The sequence below is a fragment of the Girardinichthys multiradiatus genome, chromosome 18, assembly GCF_021462225.1.
Source record: "Girardinichthys multiradiatus isolate DD_20200921_A chromosome 18, DD_fGirMul_XY1, whole genome shotgun sequence".
Classification (NCBI taxonomy): domain Eukaryota; kingdom Metazoa; phylum Chordata; class Actinopteri; order Cyprinodontiformes; family Goodeidae; genus Girardinichthys; species Girardinichthys multiradiatus.
In genome coordinates this window covers 45,568,054-45,585,751 of record NC_061810.1, presented here as the reverse complement: position 1 = coordinate 45,585,751, position 17,698 = coordinate 45,568,054, and the positions used below count along the sequence as shown (strand labels likewise).

Here is a 17,698-nt window from a genome sequence, read left to right as displayed (position 1 = left end):
TTGCAACTTGCCAAGGGACATTTATCCTAATATTTCTAAAGGTGTATGCCTGTATTTTAACCTATACGTATAATTTTGATATTGAAAACATTAGAGAGAATGCACACAAAATACAATTTGTGGACCAGGCTCTTATTTATAAGATCATTGAAATTATAAAAGGAATAATTATCCCTCCCTGAAAAAAGAAAAGCTTAAGCAAAATATTGACAGTTAGAAACTGGTTTATTTCCTATGCTTGTGATTAGTATATGATTGTCAACATCTGAATTAAGCTGCATATTAAAAAATCTTGCTAGTCTTCCATCCTGTTATTGTACTAGGTTTAAAGGTCGTTGATCAGAAAACTGCCTTGCCTGAAATTAATTTCTAGGTATGATTATATGAGCTCAACATCACAAAGCACCCATGCGTTCTCCAAGATTCCATCAGATGATTCAGCATGATAGCAAAACATTTCTGTAGACACTCTAAAACATCTGAAATACACTGGAGTCAAAGAATTGAATCTAAAAATAAAAGACCAAGTACCTTTCAGGCAGATTTCCATTTATGGGAAAAAGCATGGAAAAGACAGGAAAAAAGATGGGAATGTTGAATGTTGAAGGAGTTTTTGTTTTGAAAGTTCATAATTTAAAGATCTGAAAAATTGTAGCGTTGTCTGGTTTTGGCTGTACAGTGGCAACAGTGGTTGGCACTGTTGCCACTGTACAGCAAGGTTTGAACCCCAGCACAGGGTCTTCTTGCATGGAGTTTCCATGTTCTCTATGTGCAAGGGCATGTTCTCTCCGGGTACCCTGGCTTCCTCCCACAGTCCAAAAACATGACTGGTCAGGTTAATTGGTCTCTCTAAATTGCCCTTAGGTATGACTGTGTGCATGTGTGTTACCTTGTGTTGGACTTGGGATGGTGACCTGTCCAGGGAGTTCCCTACCTCTCACCCAATGACTACTGGAGTTCCCTCCCAATAAACAGGTACAGACAAAGGATAAGTCTTACTTTGAGGTCTGAAAAAACATGATAGTTAAATTTTTTCAGATGTTTCCTTGCTGAGGCGTTGCTTCCTTGGCTAAGCCTTGCTGAAGGATTTGAATTGTCCAGTATTCAGGTATTTTGTGGATCTAGAGAGGGCTGTTAACTATGTCTCCTAAGGTGTGCTGAGTAAATATGGCCATCCTGACCTAGCACTAGCTTGAGGTACTATATATTCCCCTTTTGGCCTGGTAAAACTTTGGGATCCCCTAGAATAGCTTTGATGAGGAATGCAAGGTTTTCCTGCTGGACCTGTCAGCTCCATGAAAAATGGATGGATATTTATACTGATTCGAACTGGCTGCCTAGCTTTTGATTGACAAACTGACTGATGCAACTCCAACTGTGAACAGCTGACAGGGAAATATCAAACAATCTTCCACCCTGATTGTCTTTCAGTTTATAGTTTTAATACGAGCTTTAATACCAATCAATCAGCCATAGACGGAAACAGATAAAATTTCCATTAATGAGATCTGAACATTGAACTACAAACAAAATTTTTTTTTTTCACTATTCATTAAATACAATACAACTAAGAACTCTCATTACTACCAGTTTATTAACACATAAACCAACATCATGCACTGTTTTTGGAGTTCTGATAACGGTTAGAGACATATGCTTTGATGCATTAATGAAAATAATTTTATATACGTTGGCAATTTCTTCCTTCTGTGGGATTCAAAACTACTACTCTAACCAAGAACCTGTTCTCTCACTTATGTGTTACAGAAAATCAAAGTTGCTCACAATTGGAAACGTCAGCAAAGACCGCAAGGAAAAACAAAAATCAGTTACGGCCAGGAAAGGCCGGATCAATTCATCTCCAGTTTTAGCCTCCTCCAGCGTGGGTATTTCAGATCATTTTTAGGGGATTTCCCCTCCATGCCTTTCGCCATCAAGTAGTCACCTTAACGAAAAGACATGCAGCTTTTGGGCAGCTGGCCCCAGCAGGCTCTTGGTAGCTTGTTGCTTCTCGCCCCACACTGACAGGCTCCACTTTCGTCTGATATAAATAGATAACGATGCTAACAGATGCACCAGCCGCTGTCTGTCTTTTTAAGTGTGCTCATATACACACCGACTCCATTTCTGTCAGGAATATTCTGGACGTGATGTTAAAGAATCAAAGCAAACATTTGGAGGTTGAGAACATGATCAAGTAATTTAGGTTAGAGATGAAAGATGTCTGAGCTCACAGGAGGCTGATGAAGTTTAAAGAGAGCAACTAATAAGCAGGTAAGGGCACAATCAGGGTGCAGCAAAAATAGTCAACTGCCTGCAAAACTTAGACCTGGTTCTGCAGATCTGGCTTCAAAAACTCTAGATGCTATGAATGCAAAAGTGAAGAAACAGTGATGGAGCAGTGAAACTGAAGCAGGAGGATCAAATGGAGGAGAAATTAACTGATTATTTGCAGAAAATGAAATAATTTCACGTCTTGCTGTTTTCATGGCTCTCTATCTGATTCCCAAGCATCCAGTGCAGGTTAGCCCTGCCAAAAACAAAGCCACTCACCGTTCGCAGGAACTGAATCTCCTCTTCTCCCTCTCCCCCTTCTGCCATCTTCCACCGAGTGTTATGCTCAGCTCCTCAGGAGAAAAAAGAAAAAATCCTTCTTATTCCTCCCAGCAGGATTTTGGATCTTTACGTCCTTCTCCTTCCCCGTTGCCGTACCTCCTCTCTCCCTCTCTCACGCTCCTTCACCCTCGACGTTTGAGTGTGTGGGTGTGCTGGAGGACAGCATGAGTTCTCTGCTCTCACCGGGTTGTGAGAGAGAGTGACAGGAGGCAGAGGCTCTCCCCACAGCTCCTCTTGGACGGGAGGCGATTAGAAGAAGGGTGGGGAGGGATGGGATTTGAGGAGGGGCATGCACCTTGTTGCACTTTTCCACCTCTCTCATCCCATCCCAGCTCAGCGTGCTGCCATGTCCGCAGAAGTGGGCCACTCCTATACACACGCCTGCTCGCCCCCCCTTTCCATCACCCTCCCCTCCTTCTTCAAGTCTGAGGCTATAAAAGGAAAGAGGGGTGTGGACTCATCTTTAGGGAGAACACATGCTCACTTACACTCTCAGAGAAACGGACCTTAGAGTGAGAACCTTAGCTGCTCAGAAGCAAAATCATCATCGCTTCATGATGGGAGACTTTGTTTTTTAATACATTTCATTTTTTGTCGTTAAGGTTTCTCTTCAAGGTTTCTAAACATTTCTCATGTAAAAACTGCAGAGTTTTACAGACTCAACTTTCCCAATCTTAGTCCTTTAAGTTCAGTTTTAAATTATAGATTGCTAAAGTTTAAGAAGTAAGGAAGCATAGAAGAAATGCCACAAAAAGGAAGGAAAGTTTGGTGGTTCTTAAGTGGCAGGTCAACATCAAAACCATTTTCTTTTCAACTGACGGGGAAAGTTTAGGTGAGATGGTTGAAACTTGGGACACAGTAGGATCTTTCAACTGGACAAGGATCCCAAGACCAGGCTCTTGGAATGGTCCCAACCTAAATACTATTTCTAATGTGTGAAGTATGCTTCCAAGTTAGGTCCATGCCAGGGAACCATTCGATTTAAATGATTTCTAACAGTTGCGATTATGAGAGTTGTCATCTAGCCAGAATTATGTCAGAAACTTGTTGAAAGCAACAATAAGCCTTTGGTTTTGGGTGTGGTTTTCTGGCATGCTTTTTCTGTTTTTTATGAAGTTCCTTGAGGCATTCATTTTGAATCAGCACTATACAAATAAACTGACTTGAACTTAGCGCTGGTTTCTCCAGAGCTTCCCAATCGACATTTACGCTAATATAGTATATTTACACCTATTTATTATTTCAACCCATGATCATTAGAGAAAAACTGTTATTTTTACAAATTAATCAAAGTTGTTAATTGTGTAACTATAGACTTCACATGGCTTACAGGAATCAAATGTCATCCCACATCAGACCAGAGTTAGAGCAAAATCTGCACCTTTTCGGCTGTGGACAGGTTTAACTGATTCATTCTTCCTCACTTTAAGCATGAAAAGGTCAGTTACTTTAGCTAAAGTAACTGTTTCTGACACGCAACTTTATGCTCTGCAAAGTCAACCCAAACAAAAATGAACTGTATCCACCTCTTCAGGTAGGACACCATTAAACTCACCTCTAACATCCCATTTTTTCCAATTTAAAGCACTGTGTAAAAGTCCTAAATCATCCCCTTTTTTATTTATTGTGCAGCCTAAAACGTGTTAAAAACAACCCATTACTGTCTCATCCTAGTCCCCCATTTATAATTATCCTCTGCTGTCTGTTTTGATCACAGATGCACACAACACATGCTTAGAGCTGGTTACTAATCCCAAGGCAAAGACCAAATTATTGCTGATGTTACTCACTACCTGACTACTGAGTTTTACCTACATAATTCATAGTGTTTCTATAAGGCCACAAAGTTCTAGTTTCTGTCTGTAAAGACGGTTGGATTCGTAGTACGGTGACATTAGGATTATTTAATTTTTCTCTGTTGTTAAGCAGAAACAAAGAATGTTACTGATCAGCCACTTTGCTCTGCTACGTTTCTTTGTATAAATCACAACTACTGCTTCAAGAGGCAAGTTCTGGATTTCTAGCACAATTCTAAAAGGTCACTGCTTTAAAATGTCTAAAATGTTCCCATTAGTTACCCTATGCTGTTACTCAGGTAATGCTTTTTTGAAAGGGCAGTTGGCAGACTAAGACGCTAGAACAGCAGGTGTGTTATGCAGCAGAGTGCAGGCTACCTCATCAGCTCCATCCCCCAGTAATTTACCTGCTATTCTCAGCTTATTGGACTCTATAAAGAGCAGAACAGCATTATATAATACATTTAATTTTTATACTTTTATTTATTCTTTTATCTGCCTCCCAGAATGTAAATATAAATATAAGTGCAGGTTTTGAATTAATTGTATTATCATAGTAACTATTATTTATTTATTTTTGCACATAACATGCAGGTAGATTATTTTTACAGAGCTGGATATTTTAAAGCGTTTTTCATCTACCAAATGATACATGGTCTAATCTAAATAATCGGCTTGCAGCACTTAACTCCTCTTCTAGCTCTCATAAACACCATCAAAGGAAAGATTCTCGAAGTAAACATTCGCAGACATGTTTACAGACAGGCCTTAAACAGCTGAGAGCATCACCGGTCAGTGTCTGCACGCACTGAAGAGGAGTGCAGTGGTTCTGCATGAGTGTCGGCGGCACGCCCCTCATGCTCCTAACAGGCAGCAGGGATGCACCAGGCGGGGATGCACGCTTACCTTTCCGGGCTCCATATGCTCTCCTTCTGCGTGCTCTCCATCTCCACCTGCAGCCGCAGAAAAGGACGCCTGAGGGGGCTGCAACAGCTACAGCTCGCAGGGGCACAACGAGCAGAGAGGAGGAGCCACCTGACTTGAACTCTGGGAGAGTGAGTCCTGATGATACCGAGGCGACCGACTGGGGGTCTCTTTTTCTGCAAACTCACGAATCTGGCTGCGTCTGGGCTGCAGTTACAGAGCTAAACCACTAGGGTGCGACAATATCCCAGTAATTTATCCATCCAAACCCAAAACAACGAAGTAAATATGGTCCTTCTAAGCAACCAATTTAAACCTTTACAGGTATCGAGAAGGGTATGTGTCAAAACTTAAGTAAATTATTGTGAAAAACACTTCTACTCAGTCTATTGCTAGTTAAACTTCAGCAAACCAGCATTACTTTCAGTGTTGCTCATGTAAAACCAGAACATATTAAGAGAATTATAACAAGACGGTTTTATTACAAGAGAGACAGGGGAGGGTTGAGGCTCTTTTCAGTGCTCCACACATCACTGAGTGTGTTGAAAAGTGACTTTTCCTCTTGAAAAATGTCTTACAGGCTCAGTTGGCCTCAGTACTTCCTGTTTTAAAGAAATATTGCTTCACATTACAGTAATATTACAAAAGTGTTGGGAAGCATCATTATTTTATTTTTTTCAAATCTGTCGTGTTTTCGTGTATTCTGTTGAAATCCCCTCTTAAGAGCACGTCCAAATGCACTTTTAATTCTGTGCCGTCTTGGAAAGCATAGTCCGCAGGAACCCAATCTCTGTGCATCTTCCACTGGTTTTGACATTCCTTATCATGCACTTTCATCCTCGCAGCTTCCTGCAGCAAAGAAGCCACCCCTGCAGACTTGTTGGGTAAGGGGGGACATTAAGGTCCTCTGTTAGGTCCCCTCTTCCTCTTGGTGTGACAAAACAAGGATTCCTTTGAGTTTGCCTCGTCCAGCTGCACAGGCACATTCAAGAGCTCAAACACTACCTCCCTGTGTGATCTCCTGCTCCCCTGAGAACTGATTGGTTAAGCAGGACAGAATAAAAGCAATAAATCAGGATGATGGACATGTGTTTGAGAAGCAGGATGCAGGAATCCACTTAACTGTTTTTTCCAGTGTCAGAAAATGTTGCAGAAACGCATGTGAGATGTGAAGCCTACTGATGGAGCTCATATGATTGCTCATCACTATCTCTCTCACCTCTCCGCCTCCTTCCTCTCTTGGTGTTTCATTTGTATTTGCTACTCACCCCACCCCCTTGCACGCACGCACACACACACACACACACGCATGCACACACACAAACAGAAACTGTGAGTTCCCCTATCTGTCAGAGCCAGTTCCTCCATCTAAGATGCTGACTTGTTTATGTTAAGGGGACAAGTGCTTTAATCTTGCCAGCTCTTGCACTTGCACCCAGAGCCCATTTGAGGCGTCTTCTCTAAACTTTGCTTTGTTGCAGGAAGCGGCAGCATGAGGTCTGCCCTGCTGCTAATTTGTGGTTTATAGAAGGCTTCAAACAGCAGCGGGAGAGGAGGTCTAACTGAAAGAGAGATCAACAGGCCAGGGCTCGGGCGTGGAGTTCAGTGGATGACTTCTATGTGAGTGGCCTTCATCAGCCGGTTCTCTGAGCTATTGCCTGCTTCTGCTGTCCCAGGCCTGTAAACACACACAAGAGAACCTAGAGGAGGAGAAAGAGGAGGAGGAGTAGGGGTCAACCATGGAGCTGTAGGGACACGCTCAGATGCCCGAGCAGATAGCCGCAGGAGGAGGAGTGCTGCCGAGGAGAAGAACTCTGCAATGAACAAGACCAAGAGGTATTTAAAAGAAAGGAGTGTGCAGCTCAGTCTGGGTGTGTGTCAGCAGCAAGTGCTGTGTGTGCAGCAGTGATCTGTGAACTTTGAGGTTATATGTGAGATGCAGTGTGAGTGTGGTTTTGTGCAAAAGGCTCTACACAGTCTAAAAAGAAACAAAGCCTGTTGGGGGTTTTTTCCAGCTTCTACAGCTTTTTGCTTTTACATGCTTAGTTTAATGCAAAAAGAACAGTGGATGTATCTAATCTGCATACCTGTCAGACATGTCAACTTGTCAAATCATCTATGTATGTGTATACTGCACACAAACAAGCTCTGACATTCAACAGTTGTCTGTAACCGCTCAGCTTTTCTGTGGAAAATGTGTTCTGCTTTTTTTTCTCTGTCCAGTTAAACTATTTTTTCTAATTTATGTCGGCTCAGTCACAATATTTGCATTTGATTCAGTAGATTGTGCTCAGTTTGGTTTTCAATGGTACTTTTTTGTTTTCCACTGCTGGAGTTGTGACCACAGGGGTTATCTGATTGACTGGAATGAATGTGTGTGTTCAGTTTGCCTGATGTGTGTTCAAAATGACTTAAAGTTTAAAGAAGAGCAGGCTGAGCAGCCACGCAACTGTGATCCCCCCGCCTTCAGAGGAAACGTTTGTGAAGAATTATAATATCGAAGGTGCAAAAGGACAGAAACAGCAGCCGGCCCAAGGCATAAGGAAAGTAAAGAAGGCATAAGGCCTAAAGTTGTTGTACGAGTCATGCATCAGTAGTAAAGACTGTAAATTATTTTTTTCTGGTTAAAATATCTGATTGTTGAACAGGTTTTTTACCCTCCACCTTTCCCAAGCAACATTTACCTGAGGCCTATGCAGGTAGAAAATGGGGTCCATAAACCATTGTTTGTGGTTAAATAATGACCCTATGCGAACATAAAGATTTGATATGGGGCAACTCTGGGTAAAAAATGGGACCCACATGGGTTCTAGATGTGTTCAGCAATTTGAACTGATATCTTAATACCCATGTAGAACCCTGCTAAGATCGACCAACTGGTTTTGCTGATTTGGGTTGTAATTTGCCCAACTGGTTCCCCTACAAGAAGCCTATTGTGAACCCAGGCCTACTTAGTACCCATCCAGCATTATTCGGCCCATGTACACGTTGGCTGGATTTATGTGGTTCAATCATCTAAAGCCCAGCAGTAAGGAGGAGATCAAGGTGCATACAGTTCTACTCAGCTGGTATTAACTCCTGGTCACTCAAACCCAAAACAGAATTTCTATTTCTATTTCTCATGTGCCATCAATACAGAAATATCGTCAGCTAAATGTGAATTTTGCAACAGATATGTGTTTACTGTGTGGTTGGGAATACTTTCTAGCTGTAAACTGTAATAATCATCCAGAGCAGGGGTCTGAATCAATGGTTAGCAACCAGACCTTTGCACAACTTACTGACATGCCAAGGTCATTCAGCCTTTTGATTCAGGTGTGATGGAGCAGGGATGCCTCCAATGGTTGCAGGACAGTGGTACTCGAGGACTGGAGTTGCAGACCCCCGATCCAGAGTGTGGGACTTTGATTTTCAAGTCAAATGCTAAATTTACTTTCATTCATGAAAAGTATTTTGGACAAGAGTCCAATTCTTTTTCTCCTTACCCCAGATAAGATGCTTCTGACATTGTCTCCGGTTCAGGAGTGGCTTAATATTGATAATGTGACAGTTGTAGTCCATGTCTTTAGTATATCTGCCTGTGGTGTTGAAGTTCTGATGCCCGCTGCTGTCAATATCTTGTGAATTTTCCTACAAACGCTTTGGGGAGCTTTGCTTTACAATTCTCTCAAGGCTGCATTTACCCCTCTTGCTTATGCAGCTGTCACATTTTTACCTTCTACTCAACTTTACTTAAAAATGCTTTGACAGCACTCTCTGAACAGGCAGCTTCTTCAGCAATGACATTTTGTGGCTTACTCTCCTTGTGGAGTTTGTCAGTGACTGCTGGACAGCTGTCAAGTCAGCAGGTTTTTCAGTAATTGTGAGATTGCCATCTTATTTCTGCATTTAAAATGATTTTTCTAATTGTGTTCTGTAATATGTACATTTTATGAGAGACTGAATTTCAGGTTTTCATTTGCTGTGAGCTATATTCATCAAAATGTACCAAAATAATTGCCTGAAATATAACACTCTTTGAACAGTGTGAAATCTAAAGGATACATAAAAACCTTTCAGAGAGCAATATTTGCATTACATGGGTTTGTGTTGGTATTGAAACCTTCAAAATGCACATATATTTGCTGCAGTATTTTTTTTATCAGTAGTTTTAAATGCTGGTGCAGTGTAGTTTTAGATGAATGCCCCTTTGCAGGCGATGCGTCCCCCTTCATGCACGGAGAGGGAACAAGAACCCAGGTTGTGAGAATAGGAGAGCAAAGAGCTGTACACAATCAAGGCCTTCAAAGGGCCTAGGCATCAATTAATCAATTAAGAAAAGAAAGCAAGGAATTTGCATATCCCCCTGCCAGTGTGAGGGAGAGTGAGGGGATATGGAGGGGACTGGAATCAGGATGGGGAGGGGGGATTGTGGATCTACAGCCAGGATCTCAAACAGGGATGGGAAATGCAGTGAGAGGAAAGGGATTTTTTCTTAGACAAACAAAAATCTAATTCCTGAATAGTTTTTAGAATAACAATTTAAGAAGTTTCCTCCTAAACGTTGCTAGAATCAACTTAAATCAGTATTTCAGAAAGATTTTGATTGTTTTATCACCTGCAGAAGGATAATTTCGTTAGAAAGTTCAGTTTCCATGGAAACTAAATAGAAGTAAAATATTGTCCAAGCTGTCCAACTTCTACAAAAAGGTGGATGCGAATAAAAAAACAGAGACTCCACTTGTGTTTAGATTTGCATGGAGCTTGGCGGCTTCCATTTACCAACAGTGCTCTCTCTGTTTGAGGTCATCAGACTTGTTAGACTGAAAAAACAAAAAGACAGAGATCTTTGCTGCAGCTCTGTGAGTTGTACCTGAGAAGCATAAACGAGGGGAAATTCCCTGGTGAACGTGATGACATCAACAACCTTTCCCCATCAGTGCTTTCTGGTTTTGGCTCTGTGTGTGTGTGTGTGTGTGTGTGTGTGTGTGTGTGTGTGTGTGTGTGTGTGTGTGTGTGTGTGTGTGTGTGTGTGTGTGTGTGTGTGTGCAACTGCTTCGACAGCAGGTGGATTCACCCTGTGGCAAAGGCCTAAGAGAAACCACCGACTCTAAGTCAGGACAGTACTTAACTAAAGAGTAGATTTTATTTTTATATTACTTTAAACTGTTGGAATAAAAATGACCTTCCATGTTCATATATTAGATGATATAGTAAAAGAAATAAAAAGGGGAAACGTGTTGTTTTAGTATCTTGAATGAAAGTTTTTCTTGCTTCTTCTTTGGGAAACAGGCTTATTTATAAAAAAGTCAATTGAAAGTCAAGTAACACTTTTCAATATTTGCTTATGATGATTTCTAAACTGGAACAGTAGCTAAATAAAGTTTTAGTTAAATATATTTCCAGTCTTAAAATAATGACACCCAAACCTAAAGTTAAGCCATACAGTTATCTTTCTTTCAGATTTTCAGCACACAACGTTACATTGACTTTACTGTAAAACTGTTTGCAGGATGATAACTAAAGCTGTTAAAAATTTGCTATATAAAGTAAAACATGCATTAAATGAAGCAATGTCTAAATCTAACTGAAAACAGAACAAAGACAAGAGGTCAGCTTTGAAACACAGCAATTTTACTTGATTTTAAAGTTATTTTAATTGAGGAAAATGCATTGCAGCGAGACTGTAGCTTTTAAAGGATATTAAATAAAATCAGTTTACTGACCAGCAAGCAATTTGGGAAATTTTACATGTAAACGTACCGACAGTACCATCTGAGCAATCATTCACTGGGATAGTGGGAAGAAAATACAGCAATGTAGAAGCCTTCTGCCTCGAACCGGTTAGATGATGAGGGAATCAAGGAAGACAGAGGTGGCTGCAACTGAAAAACTGTGACGAAAACAAACAAACGTATTCAGGGCTGCTGCTTTTTTGCTGTGCATCTGATCGGTTATGAATGATTTGAGAGATTCACGATTGTTGCCACAGAATCCGGCAAAAACATTCTTTAATTTGGCATTACATGTACAACTGAGTGGTCAAATTCAATCACTCAAACCAAACAAACAAAACACTTATGAAGCTTACTCAAGACAGACTGAAGCATAATTAATGCTTTTAGAGCAACACATGCCACGCCAGCACAGCATGGCAACACCAATTCCCATTCTGCAAACTTCTTTTGGATAAAAAGTAAATCTGGGACAGTTTTTTGCAGAATTAAAAAAAAAACTAAAATCAAGGAAGAGAGAGAAATGTTTCACTTTCATAGCAACGGCTGTTGTTGTGATCAGTTTCAAACACTTGCAGGGTGATCTTGAAGAAGAGCTGCTTTAACACAGTGGCTAAAGCGCACCTGTTGCAACTGTTCTGCAACACACTAGTGTTACTTCAAACTAAGCATTAGCTTTTCTCTGTTTCAACATTGGATGTTGTTTTTGAAGTCTTTTTAGTGTTGAACTTTAAATTGACTTTATGTACAGAAAGTGTGTAACCTTCCAACTCTCAAAGCAGAAGTGTCCCAAACCATGCAGCAGTCTTGTAGAACTGAGGGATGGGATATGGCAAGACATTTGTTCCATTTATTTCATTTGTTTTTGAATTAGTTCTATTTGCATTTTTTCTCTCTACTGGTTCACAGCTAGTTGCTGGAGTTAAACATTTTCTCCCTCTCAACACAGTACCAGTTTTTGGTCACATTTCTGTAGCTGTGAAGACTCCCATGTCAGCTCCATAGGTCGCACAAAACAATTAGGTTAGCTAGTCAATAATTATTTTCCCTACCAGTTTACTTGTGACCCTTAAATATGTGCACTAATATGCATGCTGGCTAACTTATATAGCTCAAACTGTTACATTGCAGCCTTACAAGTCAACTACACGAGCCTGACACAAACTCTGGTTAAAAGTTTCAAAGCTGAAGCCATTTTGTTCTATTTGTAGACTGGCAATGAGAATTTATAGTCCTTGTCTAGTGATAATATACACTGATGCTAATTAGAATATTGATGGTTTTAGATGTTCTATTTTACTATCATGACCTGAAAAGTCTACTTAGTCTACTAGTTAAAAGTGAACCTTTGTAAACATTTTGAACTGCACATGTTTACTACTGTATGTTTTATCACACAAGGTAAGTAGTTAGCAAGTCTGTTAATATGCCAGAAGCTTTGGAAACTAGTATCAACTGGTAAACATTTTGAACTGCACTAGTTTACAGTCAACATTTTTTAGCAGCTTTGGCTCACTCAACAAGTGAGTAGTGTGTAGATTTAAGGGCCACCAGTAAGTTAGTTGGCAGATTTTGTGTTGATCGTTTGTTGATCTAGTGCAGCAAGATATCTAACTAGTGGAGGGGTGGGCAACGTCCTGCAACTTTTAAATGTGTCTCTGCTTCAACACACCTGTATGGCCTGTGCGGAACTTGACTGCAGAGGTATTTCAGCCGTGTAATTCAGGTGTGTTGGACCAAGGACACACTTAGATGTTGTGGGACACCGGCCTTCAAGGACTGAAGTTACCCTCCCCTCAACAAGTGCTATATCAAATCAAATGTGATTATTGTCATTGCATTATGTACAACAAACTAACATGCTTCTCTAAAACAATATAAGCACTCAGGAAAACTAAATGAGACTCTGTACAATAGGACGTCATATGAAACTGCAATCAAATACGATCACATCACCCAACCGGTGTACACGTATAAAGTACCAAATTGGCCTGGAAAATAAATTTCACAGTTGCAGTGCTGTCCATTGCACATCCCTCAACAGAGGTCGAGTTCCCCGATGGTAACTTGGAGAACAGAGCCGCAGCATCCGTATTGACCACCACCCTCCCCAAAATTCACAGCTGATACCAGTGATATTAAAATAAATACACACACAGCTTGCCATAGAGTTGCTGTGTTTTAGCACGGGCACCTTGAATGTGTCCTTTTCTCAGTACGCTCTGCAAGAGCGTAAGGCTTACCCAGCCTAACTGTATGATAAACCACACTGGTACACGCTGTACTGTGGAGTGTTTTGAATATAGTAGGCAGAAGGTGTAATGACACAAGGACCAGGAGGGGGGTGTGGACGGGTGCATGGGTGGGTGAGTTTCACTGCCCTGAGGTTTTAACAGCAACCACCTGCAGCTTGGCTATAAGGATGCAGAGAGTTGGGGGTCACCAGTGAGGGATGTGTGTAGTTCTACCTGGTTGGAGCTGCACATAGGGGCAGCTGTTGGTATAAATAGATCAGTTAATGTCACCCTGCGTACCTCTGTGTGTGTTGTACATATACTGAACCTCTTATTTTTGTTTTGTGCCTGGGCTGAGGGATGCATTCTTCTGTTGGGTTACATGTTATATATGTGCGTGCCTGTGTGGCGAGTACCAGCAGGCTGAGGGAAATGAGCTGCACACACAGAAGTCAATAGAAGGGGATGTAACTCTGGCCATTCAGGGAACTTCTCTATGACTTCTCTGAACTGGCTGCATTTCCTGGTAATGTCATCATAGAAGCTGCAGCAAAGAAGATGACAGTATTTCATGTCGTTGCAGCATGCTCACCATTTAATTGGACAAAATCTCAAGCAGCTGAGTGCAACACTAGAAACTTTATTTTCTTTCACATGAAGCCGATGCACTGTATGGCAGTTTTGTTTCACTATACCTATACCTTTCATCCTTTACTAAGTTAAGGCACTTAAAAAGGAGCAAAAATAATCAGTGAGTAGTTATTGCGAAATAAAGTCAAACATTGCTCAACTGTGCATGTGAAGAGGAAGCATAAATCTAATCACGACACACAGAAAAAGAGGGCATTTAAAAAGGGGACCTCGGTTGAGAGTGAGCAAAACCAGCAGGGAACACAACAGGCAGACACTGAGCATTGCTGTGTTATCTCAAATGAAACATCCCAGCTTTCATCCTGCGTGACTGAGAAGCTCAACCAATGACTTCAAACGGTTTCTACAACAAGTAGATATTTCCAGTATTTCACAAGAACAATTGCTTTGGTAAGGTTTCTGTATATGTGATGTGCTGTCATAGCGATGGCATCCATAGGTAGTGTAATTCTGTACTTTTTCAGGCTCATCAGATGCAAAATAATTAGTTAACAGGTTCATTTGAAAAGGGCGAGTCACTGTGGTAATAACTATGGAATTTGCATATAAAATTGCAAGCATAATAAACGTAGCGTTAAGAGAAAATCGAAGCATGCATATCTCTAGAACTTTATCACATCACAACCACACACACGAACGTATTTTAGTGGGATTTAATGTGGTAGACCAACATAAAGTAAGACATAATTGTAATGAGGAAGTAAAATGACAAATAAAAGTGAAAAGTGTTGCATACATTTGTGTTTAGCCCCCTTTTAATCTTATGCCCCTAAATAAAGTCTAGTGCAACTTTAGCGTTTATCGGGTGTGTTCCTTGGTCTTGTTGACGCTGTTTGCCAAATTATTTTCTCTATAATACATCTGAGCCCTTCCCAGAGCAGCTGTGTTTAGAATGAGATTCAGTTGCACACATATAAATGGTTGATTCCTTTTTATTTAGGGCTATCAGAATAAAGGGGGGTAAATACAAACACATGTCACCTTTTCAGGTTTTAATTTGTATTCAGACACCATTACTCTGATACCTCTACTTGAACGCCAGTGCAACCAGTTTGCTTTATGGGTTTCCTAATTAGTAAATAGAGTCCAGATGTGTGTTATTCTTAGTATGAGTGCAGCTGCTCTGTTGGAAGTTTGGTCGAGAACATAATTGAACAAACAGTGAACCTGTATTTTCTATAGGAGTATCAGAGTCAAGGGTGCATAATCACAAATACAAGGCACATTTAAACGTTTTATTTGTAAAAAAAAGTATAATTTCCCTCACTCTTTGCAATAATGCACAACATTGTGCTGGGCTGCCACATAAAATCACACTAAAATGCATTGATGTTTGTGGTTGTATCACAATGAAAGGGTTGAAATGCTTTTGCAAGGCACTGTTCAATATATACAGCATTGTAAACCCTTTCTTCTGAGAAAGCTGCTGGCATTTGGTCTTTTCTTTACTTCTTAATGTTTTTAAAAAGGCCGAAGATGAAAATCTGAAGGGGCTTGACATCCAAACAGAGAAGACTAAATGTTTTAGACACCAACTCTAACTCAATCCACATTAAAAGTCTTGAAGGTCTAAATAAATATATAAAAACATCTAAAACCACACCTCCGGTGTGGTTTTCAAGCAAGCTTTTGCATGATTTAAAATAAAACAAAATAATAAAAGACTGTCTTCAGTGTATGAACACACAAAGCTGAGCTGTTTTCTAGTGAATCTGCTTGTAATGCCTCAGAGGGCTGCAGAGATGCAACACAATTTATCTGATGTGGGGAGCTGCGCCTCTGCACAGTTTGACCTGCACTATCTCGCCACAAGTTGCTCTACTTATTTCTAGACAACTGATGTTCTCTGTCTGCCTGTTGCTCTCTACTTTCATCTGTCCCTCTCTCAGGAAACCCAATGTGGAGACTCCCGGTGGGCCAAAGAGCAGGAAGCTGGTCCAGCGCAGGAGGAACACATGTCCCAGTCCTCAGGACATCAGCAAGGCCCTGCAGAGCCCAAGCTCTGCTCCCAGCGCCAGTGCTGCCAACCTGGATGAGCTCATACAGCGCTGCCTGAACTGTTTCGGTTGGTCTCTGCTTTGCTTTGTACACGTGCTTACAAAGCTTGTCATGTTCCTTTAGTCTCCATCAAAACAAAGTTACATAAATGAGTGAAAGTGAAGAGTGAGCCCAGAGGGCGAGAGCAACACAAAGGACTGCTTCATACAATCAAACTTTGTTTAGATGGGCTGCAGAAACCATCTCTGCCTCTTTTTTATTAATCAGCTCCACCAAAACACAAATATCTATGCATCTGCAGATAAATATGTAAGGAAACTATATAAAGTTTTAAGGCACCAGTTCATTTTTGGTTTGAATGGGTTATATAAAGTGACATATATTTACAAATACTGCACAATGGACAAGGTATTAACAGATAGGTAGCAATAATGGTAGCAAGCGAAATGTAAGACACTGAGTTGCTTTTTTAAATGTAGGTTTAACATACAGTCAGAGGTTTCCATCTTATCATCTGCAGGAATTTCATAATTTTATTTAAGCTGTTCTTGTTGCATGGTGGAATGATTACACAAAATAAAACTTAAATTGACTAACAAACAAGCAGTTATGTCACAAGTTTGAATTTATTGTGGACTTCCTCTAATACAAGTACATCTAATAAAATTAGAATATTGCAAAATTGCAGTTTTTGCCAGTTCAGAAAGTGAAATGGTTATTTTAGAGATTTGTTCCACAAAGAGTAAAATATTTCAAGATTTTATTCCTTGTAATTTTGATGATTATCTCTTAAATGTAAAGAAAATCCAAAATACAATGTCTCAAAAAATTTGAACATCACATTAAACCAATTAAAAAAGGATGTTTTAAGCACAAATGTCGGGCTTCTGAAAAGCATTTTAATTTCTATGCACTCAATAGTTGGTTGGGGCTCTTCTTGCATGAATCACTGCATCAGTGCGCCGTGGCGTAGAGGCGATCATTCTGTGGCACTGCATAGGTGTATTGGAAGCCCAGGTTGCTTTGATAGCTGCCCACAGGTCATCTGCCTTGTTGGTTCTAGTGCCTCTCATCTTCTTCTTGACAACAGCCCATAGATTCTCAGTGGGGTTCAGGTCAGGCCCGTTTGCTGGCCAATCAAGAACAAGAACACCGTGGTCATTGGACCAGCTTTTGTGGCCCATGTCTAGTATTTGTCTGTGTGTTGTGGATGTTTATGCACCCACTCCATCCAGCCTCAGTCCACTCCTTGTGAAGCTCCACCAAATTCTTGAATGGATTTTACTTGACAATCCTCTCAAGGCTGCGGTTCTCCCTGTTGCTGGTGTACCACATTTCTTCTATCCACTGAATTTTCTGTCAGTATGCTTGGAAACAGAACTCTGAACAAAAAAAAAGCTTCTTCAGCAATGACCTTTTGTGGCTTACCCTCCTTGTGAAGGGTGTTGGTAACTGTCTACTGGACATCTGTCCAGTCAACAGTCTTTCCCATGATTGTGTATTTGTAATGATCCTATATATTGTATGAGTTTTACTTTGCAAAAAATGATGATGACTGGCAAAAAATATTGTAGTTTTACGCGATATTCAAATTTTTTGAGATGTACCTGTATACAGAGGGTCAGAATTTTACATACATGGTTCAGTTTATACATACACTCCTACTAACATTTGTCTACAAACCTTTTGTGGCCATGGACAAATGGACTTTCTTGTCATACTGACAACACAAAGGACCTTTTCACTACATCTCTCATTTACCCAG

The 17,698-nt window shown here is 40.5% G+C and overlaps 2 protein-coding genes across 2 annotated transcripts in view; one reads left to right on the top strand and one right to left on the bottom strand.

Moving 5' to 3' along the window:
• ryr1b (ryanodine receptor 1b (skeletal)) overlaps positions 1-5,345 on the bottom strand; it is a 109,235-nt gene extending 103,890 nt beyond the window's left edge. Inside the window, exons 1-2 of the mRNA XM_047391362.1 lie at positions 5,319-5,345; positions 2,554-2,627 (exon numbers count right to left, since the gene is read on the bottom strand). Of these exons, the coding sequence (XP_047247318.1) occupies positions 2,554-2,601 (48 nt within the window). The 5' untranslated portion in view covers positions 2,602-2,627; positions 5,319-5,345. The remainder of the gene's footprint in view (positions 1-2,553; positions 2,628-5,318) is intronic.
• Positions 5,346-6,716: 1,371 nt separating this feature from the next.
• The window catches only part of rasgrp4 (RAS guanyl releasing protein 4), a 30,656-nt gene continuing 19,674 nt past the window's right edge, over positions 6,717-17,698 (top strand). Inside the window, exons 1-2 of the mRNA XM_047391377.1 lie at positions 6,717-7,172; positions 15,825-16,000. Of these exons, the coding sequence (XP_047247333.1) occupies positions 7,156-7,172; positions 15,825-16,000 (193 nt within the window). The 5' untranslated portion in view covers positions 6,717-7,155. The remainder of the gene's footprint in view (positions 7,173-15,824; positions 16,001-17,698) is intronic.